A 16,191-nucleotide genomic window follows, 5' to 3' on the forward strand; every position below is an offset into this window, starting at 1 on the left:
AGCAGCAACATGATGTGATTTTACACAGTGATTATTGTGGTTAGAGATTCATGAGTCTTAACAACCTCATGGTAGAAGCTGTTTCACAGTCTAGTGGGTCAACACTTAATGCTCTTCAACCTCCTTCCTGAGGGGAGCGGGGCAAAAAGTGTGTGTGCTGGGTGAGTGGGGTCCTTCATGATGCAGGTGGCCCTCTTCCTGCATCTGGAGATGTAAATGTCTGTGATGGTGGGGAGACTGACTCCAACAGTCTTCTGTGCAGCCCTCACCACTCTCTGCAAAGCTTTTCTTTCTGCAGCTGTGCAGCCTCCATGCCACACGTTGATGCTGGAGCACAGGATGCTCTCCACTGCACACCTGTAGAAGGAGGTGAGGACTGAGCTTCCCAGACCAGCTCGTCTCAGCTGCCTGAGGAAGTAGAGTCTCTGATGTGCTTTCTTGATCAGGTTGGTGGTGTTGTTGCCCTAGCTGAGGATATCATTCAGGTGTACACCCAAGTACTTGTAGGTGGAGACCACTTCAATTGCAGATCCTCTTATGTTCGGGGGGGGGGGGGGGGGGGGGGTGGGTTTGTTTCTTCTGAAGTCCACAATCATCTCCTTTGTCTTCTTCACATTGATGTGAAGGTTATTCTCTTTGCACCAGCTCTCCAGGTGTTCCACCTCCTGCCTGTAGCTGGTCTCATCATTGTTTGTGATGCATCCCACCACCACTGTATCATCTGCAAACGTTACAATATGACAGCCTGGATGGGTAGCTGCACAATCATACGTGAGCAGAGTAAACAGGAGGGGGCTCATCACACATCCCTGAGGAGAGCCACTGCTGAGGGTTATGGTGGAGGAGGAGAAGATGTGGATCCTCACTAACTGTGGTCTGTTTGTTAAGAAGTCTAATACCCAGTTGCAAATGGAGAGGCTTAGTCCTAGTGTGAGTAGTTTGTCCATCAGGGTTTGGGGGATCATGGTGTTGAAGGCAGATGTAAAGTCCACAAAGAGCATATGCACGTAAGAGTCTTTCTGCTCCAGGTGGATGAGAGCAGTGTGGACCACAGAGGAGATGGCATCCTCTGTTGATCGGTTCTCACGGTATGCATACTGATGAGGGTCCTTGTTGATGTTGGTTGTTTTGATGTGGGTCATAACCAGTTTTTCAAAGCATTTAGCAACTATCGGGGTGAGGCCAACTGGCCGATAGTCATTCAGAACAGTCACTGTACAGTTTTTTGGGACTGGGATGATGGTGGCAGTCTTCAGGCAGGTGGGAACTGTCTCCAGGATAAGTGAGGTGTTAAAGATGTCAGCCAGCACCTCGCAGAGTTGATCGGCACATTCTTTCAGCCCTTTTCTGGGAATGTTGTCTTGGCCGGTTGCCTTGTGTGGATTAATCCTCCTAAAAGTACTCCCTACTTCAGCTGAGGTCACGCTGAGATGCTTTTCATTCCGGTGGTGAGGTGAGTCTGGTGCTGGGTGGTCTGTTCGGGTCTTCAAAGCATGCATAGAACTTGTTGATGGCATCAGGCAGAGATGGGTCTTTGGGGCATTGTTCGCGCCTTCATTTATAATCTGTTATGCACTTAATGTTCCTCCACATGCTCTGTGGGTCTTGTGAGGTGAATTGACCCTCGATCCTCTGTGCATATGTGGCCTTGGCCTTCTTAATACCAGCAACCAGCTCTTTCCTTGTCTTACTCAGCTCCTCTGAGTTTCCAGACCTGAAGGCAGTGTTCCTGGCTTCCAGCAGGGTGTGCACCTCTGCATTCAGCCAAGGGTTTCTGTTTGGGTAGCTTTTAACATATCTGATGGTGGAGACAGTGTCAGTACATGTACTAATGTAACCCAGAACTGAGGATGCGTATTGGTCCAGATCAAGCGAACCTCCATTTTCAGCAGCTTCTCTGAAAATCTGCCAGTCTGTTTGATCAAACCATTCTCTCAGTATGGGGCCACTGTCCTGGATCCTATATTTAACTTTCTTTTTTACCGGTCTGGAGCATCTCAGCGGGGGGAGGTAAGTAGGGACCATTAAGATTGAGATGGTATCAGAGAATCCTAGGTTGGGGCGGGGTTCGGCTTTGTATGCATCTTTTACGTTTGTGTAAACATGGTCCAGCGTGTTGTTTCCACATGTTGGTATGCCCACATGCTGGTAAAAACTTGGGAGACAGTCCTTTAGATTCACGTGATTAAAGTCTCTGGCTACCATGTAAAGAGCCTCAGGGTGTTTGTTCTGCAAAGATCTGATTATATCATGAAGTTTCTGCAGTGTTTCATTAGCATCCGGAGGAATGTAAACAACTGTGATGAAAGTCACTGTGAACTCGCGGGGTATATAATGTGGCTGACATTTAACTGTTATTTGTTTCAAAGCCTTCGAGCATGAGCTTTTTACAACAGTACAGTTCGTGCATTAACACATGTGCATTAGGTAACATTATTAAACAGAATGGGATACATTTTAATTGTTATGCTGATGATACACAATTATATTTGACCATGAAATCCAATGAATCCAATCAGATACTTAGACTAAGACATAAAAACCTAGATGACCTAAAAATGTGAATATAGTATATTCTTAGTTCATGACTCGGATCTCACTAATGCTTTTCTTTACAATTTGTATTTTTGCTAGATGTAACTGGGACCCTGTGTACATAGTTTTGTTCCACCTCATGTACCACATGTGAAGTGAATGACAATAAAAATCCTTGGTTCCTCGAAATTTTCTGCTTTTGAATTCAGACAATACTGAGGTTTTAGTTTTTGGACCTGAGCATTTTAACAAACAGACCACAGTTAGTGAGGATCCACAACTTCTCCTCCTCCACCATAACCCTCAGCACTGGCGCTCCTCAGGGATGTGTGTTGAGCCCCCTCCTGTTTACTCTGCTCACGTATGATTGTACACACCCATCCAGGCTGTCACAATGTAAAGTTTGCAGATGATACAGCGGTGGTGGGATGCATCACAAACAATGATGAGTCCAGCTACAGGCAGGAGGTGGAACACCTGGAGAGCTGGTGCAAAGAGAATAACCTTCACATCAGTGTGAAGAAGACAAAGGAGATGATTGTGGACTTCAGAAGGAACAAAAACATTTACACCCCCCTGAACATAAGAGGATCTGCGGTGGAAGTGGTCTCCAGCTACAAGTACTTGGGTGTACACATGAATGACAACCTCAGCTGGAGCAACAACACCACCAGCCTGATCAAGAAAGCTCATCAGAGACTCTACTTCCTCAGACAGCTGAGGCGAGCTGGTCTGGGAAGCTCAGTCCTCACCTCCTTCTACAGGTGTGCAGTGGAGAGCATCCTGTGCTCCAGCATCAACATGTGGCATGGAGGCTGCACAACTGCAGAAAGAAAAGCTTTGCAGAGAGTGGTGAGGGCTGCACAGAAGACTGTTGGAGTCAGTCTCCCCACCATCACAGACATTTACATCTCCAGATGCAGGAAGAGGGCCACCTGAATCACGAAGGACCCCACTCACCCAGCACACACACTTTTTGCCCCGCTCCCCTCAGGAAGGAGGTTGAGGAGCATTAAGTGTAGAACCACTAGACTGAGGAACAGCTTCTACCCTGAGGCTGGTAGACTCATGAATCTCTAACTAGAATAATCACTGTGAAAAACCATATCATGTTGCTGCTGATCTGTTTCATGTTGCTGCTGATCTGTTTCATGTTGATGTGTTCATGCGTGCACATCTGCTCACAGACTCATGTTCATGTTTGTGCTGATGTTCAATGTTTTTATGCTTTTAGTGCTTAGTGTATATTTAGTTCATGTTTTTCTTAGTTCATATCTTAGTTGTTATTACAGTTTTTCTTATACATTTTATTGTTGGATGTAACTGGGACCCTGTGTACATAATTTCGCTCCACAACATGTACCACATGAGGTGCGAATTACAATAAAGAATCTCTGACTCTGACTTTTAGGAATAAATGTTTCAGTCTGTCTCCCTCCTTAGATGCATTAATCTGTCCTCCAGTTCTAATGTTAAAAATCTTGGTGTTATTATTGATCAGGACATGTCTTTTAACCCCCACATTAAAAATGTTACTAGAACCACCTTCTTCCACCTGCGTAATATCACTAAAATTAGAAACATCTTATCTAAAATTTATGCAGACAAACTGGTCCATGCATTTGTCACATCTAGACTGGACTATTGCAATGGTTTATTATCTGGGTGTCCAAATACGTTTTTAGAAAGTCTTCAGTTGATCCAAAATGCTGCTGCCAGAGTCTTAACTCGAGTTAGTGGGAGAGATCATATCTCTCCAGTTTTAGCTTCTCTCCATTGGCTCCCTGTCAAATCCAGAATTCAAAATCTTACTTCTAACCTACAAAACTCTCAACAACCGAGCTCTATCGAGCTTATATTGTTCCATATTTTCCTAACAGAGCACTTCGCTCTCAGACTGCAGGCTTAATTGCGGTTCCTAGAGTTTCCAAAAGTAGAATGGGAGGCAGATCTTTCAGTTATCAGGCTCCTCTCTTGTGGAACCAACTTACAGTTTCTGTCCATGAGGCTGACACATTGTCCAGTTTTAATATTGGGCTTAGGACTTCTTGTTGATAAATCCTATAATTAGGGTTTGCTTGTTATGCTGCTTTATGCTTAGACTACTAGAGGAAAAATTGACCTCATTTCCTTAAATTAATTGTTTATTTGATCATCATTTGTATTTAAAATATAAGTACCTTATTTCATTCTACAGACACAACAACCACTGCAAAGCTTCAGAACATATTCCACGAATACGAACGCTCTATTCGAAAAGAAAGGAGTCACCGTGAGTACTTGACAGATAAGGTGAAGCAGCTGGAAATGGAGAGGACAGAACTGAAGAGCTCTCTCGAGGAAATTAAAGATGCTAAAGCTCTACTGGATCACAACCAGTTGGAATTACAAACTGAAATCACAAACCTCAAGTAAGAACTACTTCCCTATTTCAAAAACCTCAGCACTGTAAAAAAGAAGATGTTCTGGATTTATTTCTCATTTTCTTCACATTGTTTTTTATTTTATTTTATTTTTATTTAATTGCCTATCGTATGGATTTATTAAAATGCATTTTGAATTGTTGGGTAAAGATTTCAGCTGAAACAGGAGCAGGAGAATCATCACAATGCCACCATGATGTACAACACTACCAAAGACAAGCTGAGGAGGATGGAGGAGCAGCATCAACTGGAGGTTCAGGAGAGACAGAAAGTGGAAGTCACTCTGAGAAACTTGGAGTTGGAGATGAGAACACTGATCTGCAACATGAAACAGGCACATTCTGTTAAATTTGATTTATTTTCTCTGTCAGATATTTGCAACACTTTTATCACTCTGTTTTGACTGAGTCATTCTTAGGCATAAATATGATTGTTAAATATTTAACACTTAGCTTGAAGATGACCACAGTGAGACCCAGAGACTACTTGCTCAGGAACGAAGTGCACGGGTCCTGCAGGAAAATCTGCTCAGCAATCATCTTCGAAAGCAGCAAGAGATGGAGGCAGAGACCAAAAGAAACATGAACAAAAGCAATGAGGTACCATAATTGCCGGTCTGATAAGGTCAAAGTCAAGGTTTCTTTATTGTAATTTGCACCTCATATGGTACATGTGGTGGAATGGAATTGTGTACACAGGGTCCCAGTTATATCCAACAAAAGTATAAATTGTAAAGAAAAACAATAGTAAGATCTAAGATATGAACTAAGAAATACGCTAAACTAAGAATACACTAAGCACTAGTAGTACAAAAACAATACGCTGAACAACAGCAGCACGAACATGAGTCTGTGAGCAGATGAGTACAAATGAACACAGCAGCATGAAATAAATTATCAGCATGAGAACAGCAACCTGGATAGTCAGCAGCACTTCTCATCAATCAAGTGGCAATACAGAGATTTTTTTCACAGTGATAATCCCGATTAGGGATTCATGAGTCTAACAGCTTCAGGGTAGAAGCTGTTCCTCAGTTTAATGGTTCTACACATAATGCTCTTAATGCTTAATACTAATAAGATAAAATAGATCCCTATAGAAAGAAAAGCTTTGCAGAGAGTGGTGAGGGCTGCACAGAAGACTGTTGGAGTCAGTCTCCCCACCATCACAGACATTTACATCTCCAGATGCAGGAAGAGGGCCACCTGAATCACGAAGAACTATAGAATCAGTCAGGTGCGCTATAGAACGCACCTGACTGTGAGCCGCACATATTAAATTTAAGCTAAAACATAATTTTGTGCATACCGTAAATAAGACACGCCAGTGTTTAAGCCGCAGGTGTCCACAATTCATTATCACAATCTGCCCAGTTCAGGCCATATGTACAGCTCTTGTAGTACAAAAATCAGCCACAGTATGGTATTTCATAGGCTATGGCTTGGCGATAGTCATAAGTTTTTATGATGCTTCGCTATCTGACTCGTGGTTAAAGCATTCAACCTACAAATGAATGAGATACCAGTATTTAAACATATATTTACTGTACACAAAAATATTTTTTTTAACTTTAAATAAAACTTTTTAAAATTCTAGTTAAATAATAAATAATTAAAATAAGTAAATAAAAAAAATAAATAAAAGTTAAAAATGGCTGGTGCATATTATGTACTGGTCTTGACTGACTGTGACTGCTTTAAAAAATAAATTTCACTTGACTTTTACTCCACTGAGCTCACATGACTCAAGGGGAGGGAGAATAGGACCTCCCGCTGTCTCCTCCGTTCCATTTTATGTGTTTGGATGTGAGCTTAAATGAGATGCCAGTATTTAAACACATTTACCGTACACAGAAAGATGTCACACAGAAAGAATTTTAAAACTTTTATTAAAATATGCCCCAATATTCATCCATCCATCCATTTTCTTCCGCTTATCCGGGGTCGGGTCGCAGGGGTAGCAGCCTAAGTAGGGAGGCCCAGACTTCCCTCTCCCCAGCCACTTGGGCCAGCTCTTCCGGGGGAATCCCGAGGCGTTCCCAGGCCAGCCGAGAAACATAGTCCCTCCAGCGTGTCCTGGGTCTTCCTCTGGGCCTCCTTCCGGTGGGACATGTCCGGAACACCTCACCAGGGAGGCGTCCAGAAGACATCCTAAACAGATGCCCAAGTCACCTCAACTGGCTCCTCTCGACGTGGAGAAGCAGCGGCTCTACTCTGAGTCCCTCCCGGATGATGGAGCTTCTCACCCTGTCTCTAAGGGAGAGCCCAGACACCCTGCGGAGAAAACTCATTTCGGCCGCTTGTATCCGAGATCTCATTCTTTCAGTCACAACCCAAAGCTCGTGACCATAGATGAGGGTGGGAACGTAGATCGATCGGTAAATTGAGAGCTTCGCCTTTTGACTCAGCTCTCTCTTCACCACGACAGACCTGTACAGCGCCCACTTTCACTGCAGACGCTACACCTATCCGCCTATCGATCTCACGCTCCATTTTTCCCTCATTCGTGAACAAGACCCCAAGATACTTGAACTCCTCCACTTGGGGTAGGACCTCCTCCCTGTCCCGGAGAGGGCACTCTACCCTTTTCCGGCTCAAGACCATGGCCTCGGATTTGGAGGAACTGATCTTCATCCCGGCCGCGTCGCATTCGGCTGTGAACCGCTCCAGCGAAAGCTGTAGATCACGATCTGATGAAGCCAATAAGACCACATCATCTGCAAAAAGCAGAGACGCAATCCTAAGGCCACCAAAACGGATCCCCTCAACACCTTGGCTGCGCCTAGAAATTCTGTCCATAAAAGTTATGAACAGAATCGGTGACAAAGGGCAACCTTGGCGGAGTCCAACTCTCACCGGGAACAAGCCCGATTTACTGCCGGCGATGCAGACCAGGCTTTGACACCGGTCATACAGGGACCTAACAGCCCGTATCAAAGGGCCCGGTACCCCATACTCCCAGAGTACCCCCCACAGGGCCCCCCGAGGGACGCGGTCGAACGCCTTCTCCAAGTCCACAAAGCACATGTAGACAGGTTGGGCAAACTCCCACGCACCCTCCAGGACCCTGCTGAGAGTGTAGAGCTGGTCCAGTGTTCCACGGCCAGGACAAAAACTGCACTGCTCCTCCTGAATCCGAGGTTCGACTATCCGACGCACCCTCCTCTCCAGAACCCCCGAATAGACCTTACCAGGGAGGCTTAAGAGCGTGATTCCCCTGTAGTTGGAACACACTCTACGGTCCCCCTTTTTGAATAGGGGGACCACCACCCCGGTCTGCCAATCCAGGGGAACTTCCCCCGATGTCCACGCAATATTGCAGAGTCGCGTAAGCCAACACAACCCTACAACATCCAGAGCCTTAAGGAACTCTGGGCGAATCTCATCCACCCCCGGGGCCCTGCCACCGAGGAGCTTTTTAACCACCTCGGTGACCTCAGCACCAGAGATTGGAGGGCCCGACCCAGAGTCCCCAGGCTCCGCTTCCTCAGTGGAAGACGTGCCGGTGGGATTGAGGAGGTCTTCAAAGTATTCCGCCCACCGACCCACAACATCCCGAGTTGAGGTCAGCAGCACACCACTCCCACTATAAACAGTGTTGGTGGCGTACCGCTTTCCCCCCCTGAGACGCCGGATGGTAGACCAGAATCGTCTCGAAGCCGTGCGGAAGTCGTTCTCCATGGCCTCGCCGAACTCCTCCCATGCCCGAGTTTTTGCCTCAGCAACCACCCGAGCCGCATGTCACTTGGACTGCCGGTACCCATCAGCTGCTTCCGGGGTCCCACAGGCCAAAAAAGGCCCAATAGGACTCCTTCTTCAGCCTGACAGCATCCCTCACCGACGGTGTCCACCATCGGGTTTGAGGGTTGCCGTCGCCACAGGCACCGACAACCTTGCGGCCGCAGCTCTGGTAAGCCGCCTCGACAATAGAGGCACGAAACATGGTCCACTCAGACTCAATGTCCCCCACCTCCCTCGGAACAGGTTCAAAGTTCTCCCGGAGGTGGGAGTTGAAACTCCGTCTCACAGGAGACTCTGCCAGACGTTCCCAGCAAACCCTCACAATACGTTTGTGTCTGCCAGGTCTGACCGCATCCTCCCCCACCATCGGCGCCAACTCACCACCAGGTAGTGATCAGTTGACAGCTCCGCCCCTCTCTTCACCCGAGTGTCCAAGACATGTGGCCGCAGATCAGATGAGACGATGACAAAGTCAATCATCGAACTGCGGCCTAGGGTGTCCTGGTGCCAAGAGCACATATGTACACCCTTATGCTTGATCAAGGTGTTCGTTATTGACAATCCATGACGAGCACAGAAGTCCAACAACAGAACACCACTCTGGTTCAGATCAGGGGGGCCGTTCCTCCCAACCACACCCCTCCAGGTCTCACTGTCATTGCCCACATGAGCATTGAAGTCCCCCAGCAGAACAAGGGAATCCCCATAAGGTGCACTTTCCAGTACCCCCTCCAAGGACTCCAGAAAGGGTGGATAATCTGAACTGCCGTTTGGTGCATAAGCACAAACGACAGTCAGAACCCGTCCCCCCACACGTAGGCGGAGGGAGGCCACCCTCTCATTCACTGGGGTAAACCCCAATACACAGGCAACAAGTTGGGGGGCAATAAGTACGTCCATGCCTGCTCGGCGCCTCTCACCAGGTGCAACTCCAGAGTGGAAGAGTGTCCAGCCCCTCTCAAGGAAACTGGTTCCAGAGCCCGAGCCATGCGTAGAGGTGAGTCCGACTATTTCTAGCCGGAACCTCTCAGCCTCACACACCAGCTCAGGCTCCTTCCCCACCAGTGAGGTGACATTCCACGTCCCAATTGCCAGCTTCTGTAGCCAAGGATCAGACCGCCAGGGTCCCCGCCCTCGGCCACAACCCATCCCATATTGCACCCGACCCCTTTGGCCCCTCCCACAAGTGGTGAGCCCATGGGAAGGGGGACCCATGTCTCCTCTTCGAGCTGTGCCCGGCTGAGCTCCATGGGTAAAAGCCCGGCCACCAGGCGCTCGCCCGCGTGCCCCACCTCCAGGCCTGGCTCCAGAGTGGGGCCCCGGTGACCCACGTCCGGGCAAGGGAACACTAGGTCCATTTATTTGTGTCTTCATCGGGGTCTTTGGGCTGCACTTTGTCTGGTCCCTCACCTAGGACCTGTCTGCCATGGGTGACCCTACTAGGGGCATAAAGCCCCTGACAGCATAGCTCCTAGGATCATTGGGACACTCAAACCCCTCCACCACGGTAAGGTGGCTGCCCAGGGAGGGGCCCCCAATATTTGACAGCTTTAAAAATACATTTTGACAACTTCTGCTCAACAAAGCCCACATGACCCAGGGGGAGGGGAAACAGTCAGTAATTAATTTTTTTCTGAAAAATGCCTTTAACACAGCTTAAAAAACATTATTACTGCAGATGAACAGATCTGTGCACGATGCGCAAAATACGATAACTGATCTGAAGAATTTAGTGCGAGTGCATTACATTTTCAGTAGCTGTTAATCAGAAGTTTCATGGTCTGCTGTGACCTGTCAGGTAGTTTCATTGGTCATATTTTTTTTAACCTTTGCTTACTGTAAACAGGTAGCCTCATTAATGCATGTCTATCTTGGGGAATGGGTCCTCGTAACTCAATGACAGTACCTCATTGATCATTCAGGTTAGACTTCTGGTGACATGATGACAGAGTGGGTGGAATTATGGGTATGAAAACTGAAACCATGAGCAAGAGGTTTGGTATATGTGATTACCTGAGGCATGTGTCAGAAGTGCTACAGTTTACTGCTGCCACATCTTCTGATTGCGCCATGCGAGACCGACTGCACGTCTGTTTGCATGACTGCTCGCAAGTACCGGGGATGCCGAGATGGTCGTAAACACAAGGCCAGAATAACGCCTAAAGCTACGAAGTGGAGGCTTTCTAAACCACCAGTTCCCTCTGTGGTTATGGGAAATGTTAATGCACTGTCCAACAAGATGGATGAGCTTACCACATTGATCATGAGCCAGCAAAGCTACAGAGACACCAGTCTGCTTATTTTCACAGAGACATGGCTAACCGGCTACATACTGGATGCTAATGTGGACCTGCCTGGCTTTTCCGCTGTGAGAGCAGATCGGGATCCCAATTCCAGTGGAAAAAAACAAAGGAGGGGGAATCATCTTGTATGCTAACAAGCGGTGGTGTCACCCTAATCATCTGACTGTTAAAACTGTAAAATGCAGCCATGACTTGGAGCTGCTAGTGGTTAGCATCAGACCTCACGTCATCGTGCTCTGCGTCTACATACCTCCGAAGGCTGATGCTGAGGCAGTGCATGAGTCTATATGTAACACAACTATGGAGCTCCTGTCCCAACACCCAGATGCATTTTTCTTTATTTCTGGGGATTTTAATCATGCCACTTTGGGCAATAGTCTTTCTTCCTTCCCCCAATATGTAAGTTGTCCCACTAGGAAAAAATAGAACATTAGATCTGTTGTATGCTAATATCAAAGGCGCATAATGTTTCACCCCTCCCTTCTTTGGGCAGATCTGATCATAACCTTGTTAATTTGCAACCCATATACACTATTCTGGTGAAGAGGCAAACTGTAACCACGAGGCAGGTCAGAAGGTAGTCTCCTGAAGCAGAGTATGCACTAAGAGATTGTTTTGCCACCACAGACTGGAATGTATTGATTAACTCACATGGAGAGGACCTGGAGGGGACGGTGGGGCGTATGACAGACTATTTTAAATTTTGTATGGACCAGGTGGTGCCTGTTAAAGCAGTGAAGTGCTTTGTCAACAACAAACTTTGGATCACTGCTGGAGTGAAGGGAGTTTTTAATAATAAGAAAAATGGATTTAAGAGCAAAGCTTGGTCGATGCTGAGGGAGGTACAAAAATAACTGAGAATCTGCCTGAAAGGAGGCTAAGGAGGCATATAGTAAAAGGCTTGAGAAGAAGCTGGAGGATGATAACGTGTGAAGTCTGGAATGGCATGAAAACTATTACTGGTTGCAGCAGCAGGGGTAGGGGCTGTATGGACCTCCAGAGAGCTGAGGAACTGAACACATTTTTCAACCAGTTCAGTCCCCCAATGACCAGCTGCTCACCCCCACTGGCCTCCCCTTATCATGACCACATTGTTCCTCTTCAATATGCCTCTTTTCCACTCTTGGAGGTGCCCGCCACTCCCACCTCAACTCCTCCATCTGTCACAGTGACCAGGGACCTACAACGTCTCCATTTGAAGAAAGCCACAAGTCAGCCTGAGTCTCTGGAAAACCTATGCTGGGGAGCTGTGTGAACCCTTACAGCAGATCTTCAACTTCAGTCTGAGGCTGGGGAGAGTTCCTTCACTGTGGAAAACATCCTGTATTGTTCAAGTCCCAAAGAAGGCCCAACACCGGGAGCTTAATGACTACAGGCCGGTTGCACTCACATCACATGCGATGAAAACAGTGGAGTGACTCGTCCTTCAGCTTGTTCGTTCTCAAGTGTTGGCGGTGAGATACCCCTTCAATTTTTTTTTCATTATTATTTTTTTTAATAGATGGCCTCCCTTCTCCCCTTACAGCCATCCTCTCCACACCATTATTATGAAATATTTATTCTAGTGACTATCTAGTGTAGGTTTTTTTTTTTTTTTTTTTTTTTTTAATAGGATAGAAAGAAAGAAAAGACAAAGTAAGACTCCAAAATATAAGAAATATACACAAAGAGAGCACACGGCAAAACACCCGGCCACTGTCTGTTCACCTGCAAAGAATACCCCTTCAATTTGCTTACAAGGAAGAAGGTGGGTGTTGAGGATGCTGTTCTCTACCTCTTACATCGTGCCCTCACATACCTTGATGTGGGTGGGTGTATGGTGAGGATGTTGTTCTTTGACTTCTCCAGTGCTTTTAATACAATCGATCCCAGCCTTCTCCAGGAGAAACTTAACATCATGTCTGTGGACGTCCACCTTTTGCACTGGATATTGGACTATTTGACCAGCAGGCCCCAGTTTGTCAGAAATGGAGGTTGCTAGTCCTCACCATTGACCAGCAGCACTGGAGCACCTCAGGGTACAGTGCTTTCACCCCTCCTCTTCACTCTCTACACCACTGACTTTGAGTACAATTCTGATACATGCCACATGCAGAAGTTCTCTGATGACACTGCTATTGTGGCATGTATTAGGGATAGGGGGGAGGGGGAGTACAGGTGCCTGGTGAGGGACTTTGTTTCATGGTCCCATCAGAACAAGCTTTTGCTGAATGTCATTAAAACCAAAGAAGTGGTGCTGGATTTCCACAGAGCATCACCCTTTTTGCAGTCCATCATTATTGATGAATTGGAGGTTGAGGTGGTTTCAATCTGTAAGTGTCTGGGGCTACAGCTGGACAACAAGCTGAACTGGACTGCAAATATGGACGCTGTGTACAAGAAGGGGCAGAGCAAAATGTACTTTCTCAGAAGGCTGGCCTCTTTCAGGGTCTACCCTAAGTTATTGCATACATTCTACCAATCCAATATGTCCAGTGTACTTTTTTTTGGTAATGTGTGAAATAATATATATATATTTATTTATTCATTTATTTATTCACTGGATTCTCTCCACCATATCTGTCTATGACTCACTCTTGACGCAGGTCAACATACACAAGTGGTTAGTTTCAGTTTCTGTTAGGCGCATGCGTAAATCGGTTCTACATTGCCCGTGCAGGTGGTGAACATCTTTGTGGTCTCTGGAGCAGACAGGAGGAGGTGCGCGGCAATATCTGTGCATTTGAAGGATTACACTGCATATTTTTCCACCCACCTGACAAAGAGTGACTGTAAAAATATAACTAAATAAAACTATAATTTTAAACAAAGCTTCCTAATATAACATCATAGCTGTTCCTTCACCTTTCCGCTTCTGCTAAAAAAAATCTTCGCCCCTAAAAGCTCAAAGTCATGGGCAATTTTATTAAAAAAGACAAAAATATAATTAAATGTTTTGCACTATCCATACGTTCCTGCGGTTTTGTGAACAATCTGATGTGTGAATCACTGCAGGAGTTATCCGAACTTTCACTTTAACTGCAAAAAAGAGAAGTTAATCTCGCCTCATAAAGCTGTTTGTCGTGCAATCAGAGAATTTGACGCGATGTCTGAGCGACCAGGACGCTTTTCTGAATTGAACTAAAGGATTGAGAGCAACTCTTTTCTAAACCAGTGACAAAGCGCTAAATATTAGGCAGTTTTTTTCGAAGTGTGGCCAAAAATTTAGAGCAGCGCTTGTTGCCCGACGGTGGGTGCGCCTGCCCAACAAGATTAATTCCCAGACAGTCATACATTCCCAGATAAATCGGATCTGCTCCTCAAACCGAGCTTCTTTAGAGGGCCGAGATGGGGTAGAGGCAGGGCAGCCGACTCGGGACCTGAAAGTCCCAGGTTCGATCCCCAGCCATCCCCACATGTCGTGGTGTCTCTGAGCAAGACACCCAATCTCCAATTGCTCTCCGGGTGCTCACATAAATGGTAAATGGACTGTACTTATATAGCGCCTTTCTATCCTATCGAGATACTCAAAGCACTTTACAACACAACCTGTGTCCTCATTTACCCATTCATACAGCACTCTACATCTCTACAACGCTAAATAAACAAATCATTCTAAAGAGACTAATCAGAGCTTTATCACATTCATACACTGATGAGACACACATCAGAGGCAATGAGGGGTTCAATGTCTTGCCCAGGGACACTTAGGCATGTGACTGCTGCTGGATTCGAACCCCCAACTCTTGCATTGGAGGACGACTGCTCTAACCACTCAGCCACAGCCGCCCCACATAACTGCCCACTGCTCCACCTGGGTGCATCCCAGGTGTGATGGGTTAAATGTAGACTAATTTCACCATTGTATGGGAACATACTATGATGACAACACACATTATTATTTACACACCACCATCTCTGCTCTTGGTCAATATTTTTGGACCTCCTTTGACCAATTTCAGTCCCGTCCTTTATCTGAGTTTGTGGGTGGCTATGACCCATGACTGCTATGAGACACGGAGCGAGGTGCATGGAGGAGGAGGTGCAGCTGACTGCGGTGTGGGATATACTAACTAAACAACTAGTAGATGACAAATGATCCTGCACTTAATGCACTTATAAATTACAAATAAAGCTTTAAAAGTAAATTATAAATATAAACTGGCTTCATTAGTGATTTAGCCTCTTTTTAGGGGTGCTCAAGCACACCTACATTTTAACTCAGCAACTCAGCACCCCTGAAAAATAAATAAACCATCATTAGGATTTTGTAAGCAAACAGTTCTCAAGCCTTAGATTCACCAAAATATTGAACAAGTATTGAATAAATATGGAGTAAATGATGACAGTCTTAAAATGGGCCCGTAAAATCTATGATTTTTTTTTACCAATCAGCGACCTCGGTATGTCCTGAAGTGAACGCCCCTTACCTGCAGAGCTGCGGTTTTGCATCCTGAACGCTTTGCAGTCATTTCAATAAATAGTTTACATTTTTGTTTCATGTTAATCCACTGTAATAAACCTTTGTAAAATACACCAGAATGCAGGAAATGGCATCTATTTTATTCAAAATTCTCTGGGGGGGACCACCAGCCCCCCCCCCCCCCCCCCCCCCCCCCCCCCCCCAACCCCAGTCTCTGAAAATATTGTCTGACATTAAACTATAGCACAAAAAAGGTTGGGGACCACTGGTCTAAAGTGTGAGAAAAACATAGCAGCTTATACATGCCGTTATGGTAATATTGGTCAACCACTTGCAAAGAAAATGAGCTATGGGTAAAAGTTTGTATGAAAACACTTCTGAGTTTGTAGACATAAAACTGAAGTGACAGCTTAGTAAAAATACATTTTATTTGCAAATCTAAATAATAATTGAATTACGAATGATCACTCTCATATTTGATTATCCTTATTCATCCATTATTTGATGTTAGTCACATTGCATGAAAAATTTTGTTAAACTTTTACATGTATTTAGTTATAGGTTTAGATTTGCCTATGCAAACAAATACAGTATAATGGAATCATATTATAGAAAATGCATTTATCAACTGTAAATAATCTGAAAAGATTACACTGGCAGTTTATTTCATTGTTCTAACCCGTTGTCAAAGGGCAAGAGAACGAACCCTATTGCTTGAAATGTTTTTGGTGTGTGATTGTAGAAACATTTCTAACCATTGTGGGCTTTTTTTTTTTACTTTGGGGGGG

General features: G+C 45.6%; 1 protein-coding gene across 1 annotated transcript in view; it reads left to right on the top strand.

The window, feature by feature from the left end:
• LOC119416522 (ankyrin repeat domain-containing protein 26) overlaps positions 1-16,191 on the top strand; it is a gene marked incomplete at its 3' end in the record, with an annotated part of 163,667 nt that overhangs the window by 65,785 nt on the left and 81,691 nt on the right. The window contains 3 exon segments of the mRNA XM_037683752.1: positions 4,733-4,946; positions 5,109-5,292; positions 5,411-5,557. Coding sequence (XP_037539680.1) covers positions 4,733-4,946; positions 5,109-5,292; positions 5,411-5,557 — 545 coding nt within the window.

This window comes from Nematolebias whitei, chromosome 10 (genome assembly GCF_014905685.2).
Source record: "Nematolebias whitei isolate Nwh7 chromosome 10, NemWhi1, whole genome shotgun sequence".
In the NCBI taxonomy this organism is placed as follows: domain Eukaryota; kingdom Metazoa; phylum Chordata; class Actinopteri; order Cyprinodontiformes; family Rivulidae; genus Nematolebias; species Nematolebias whitei.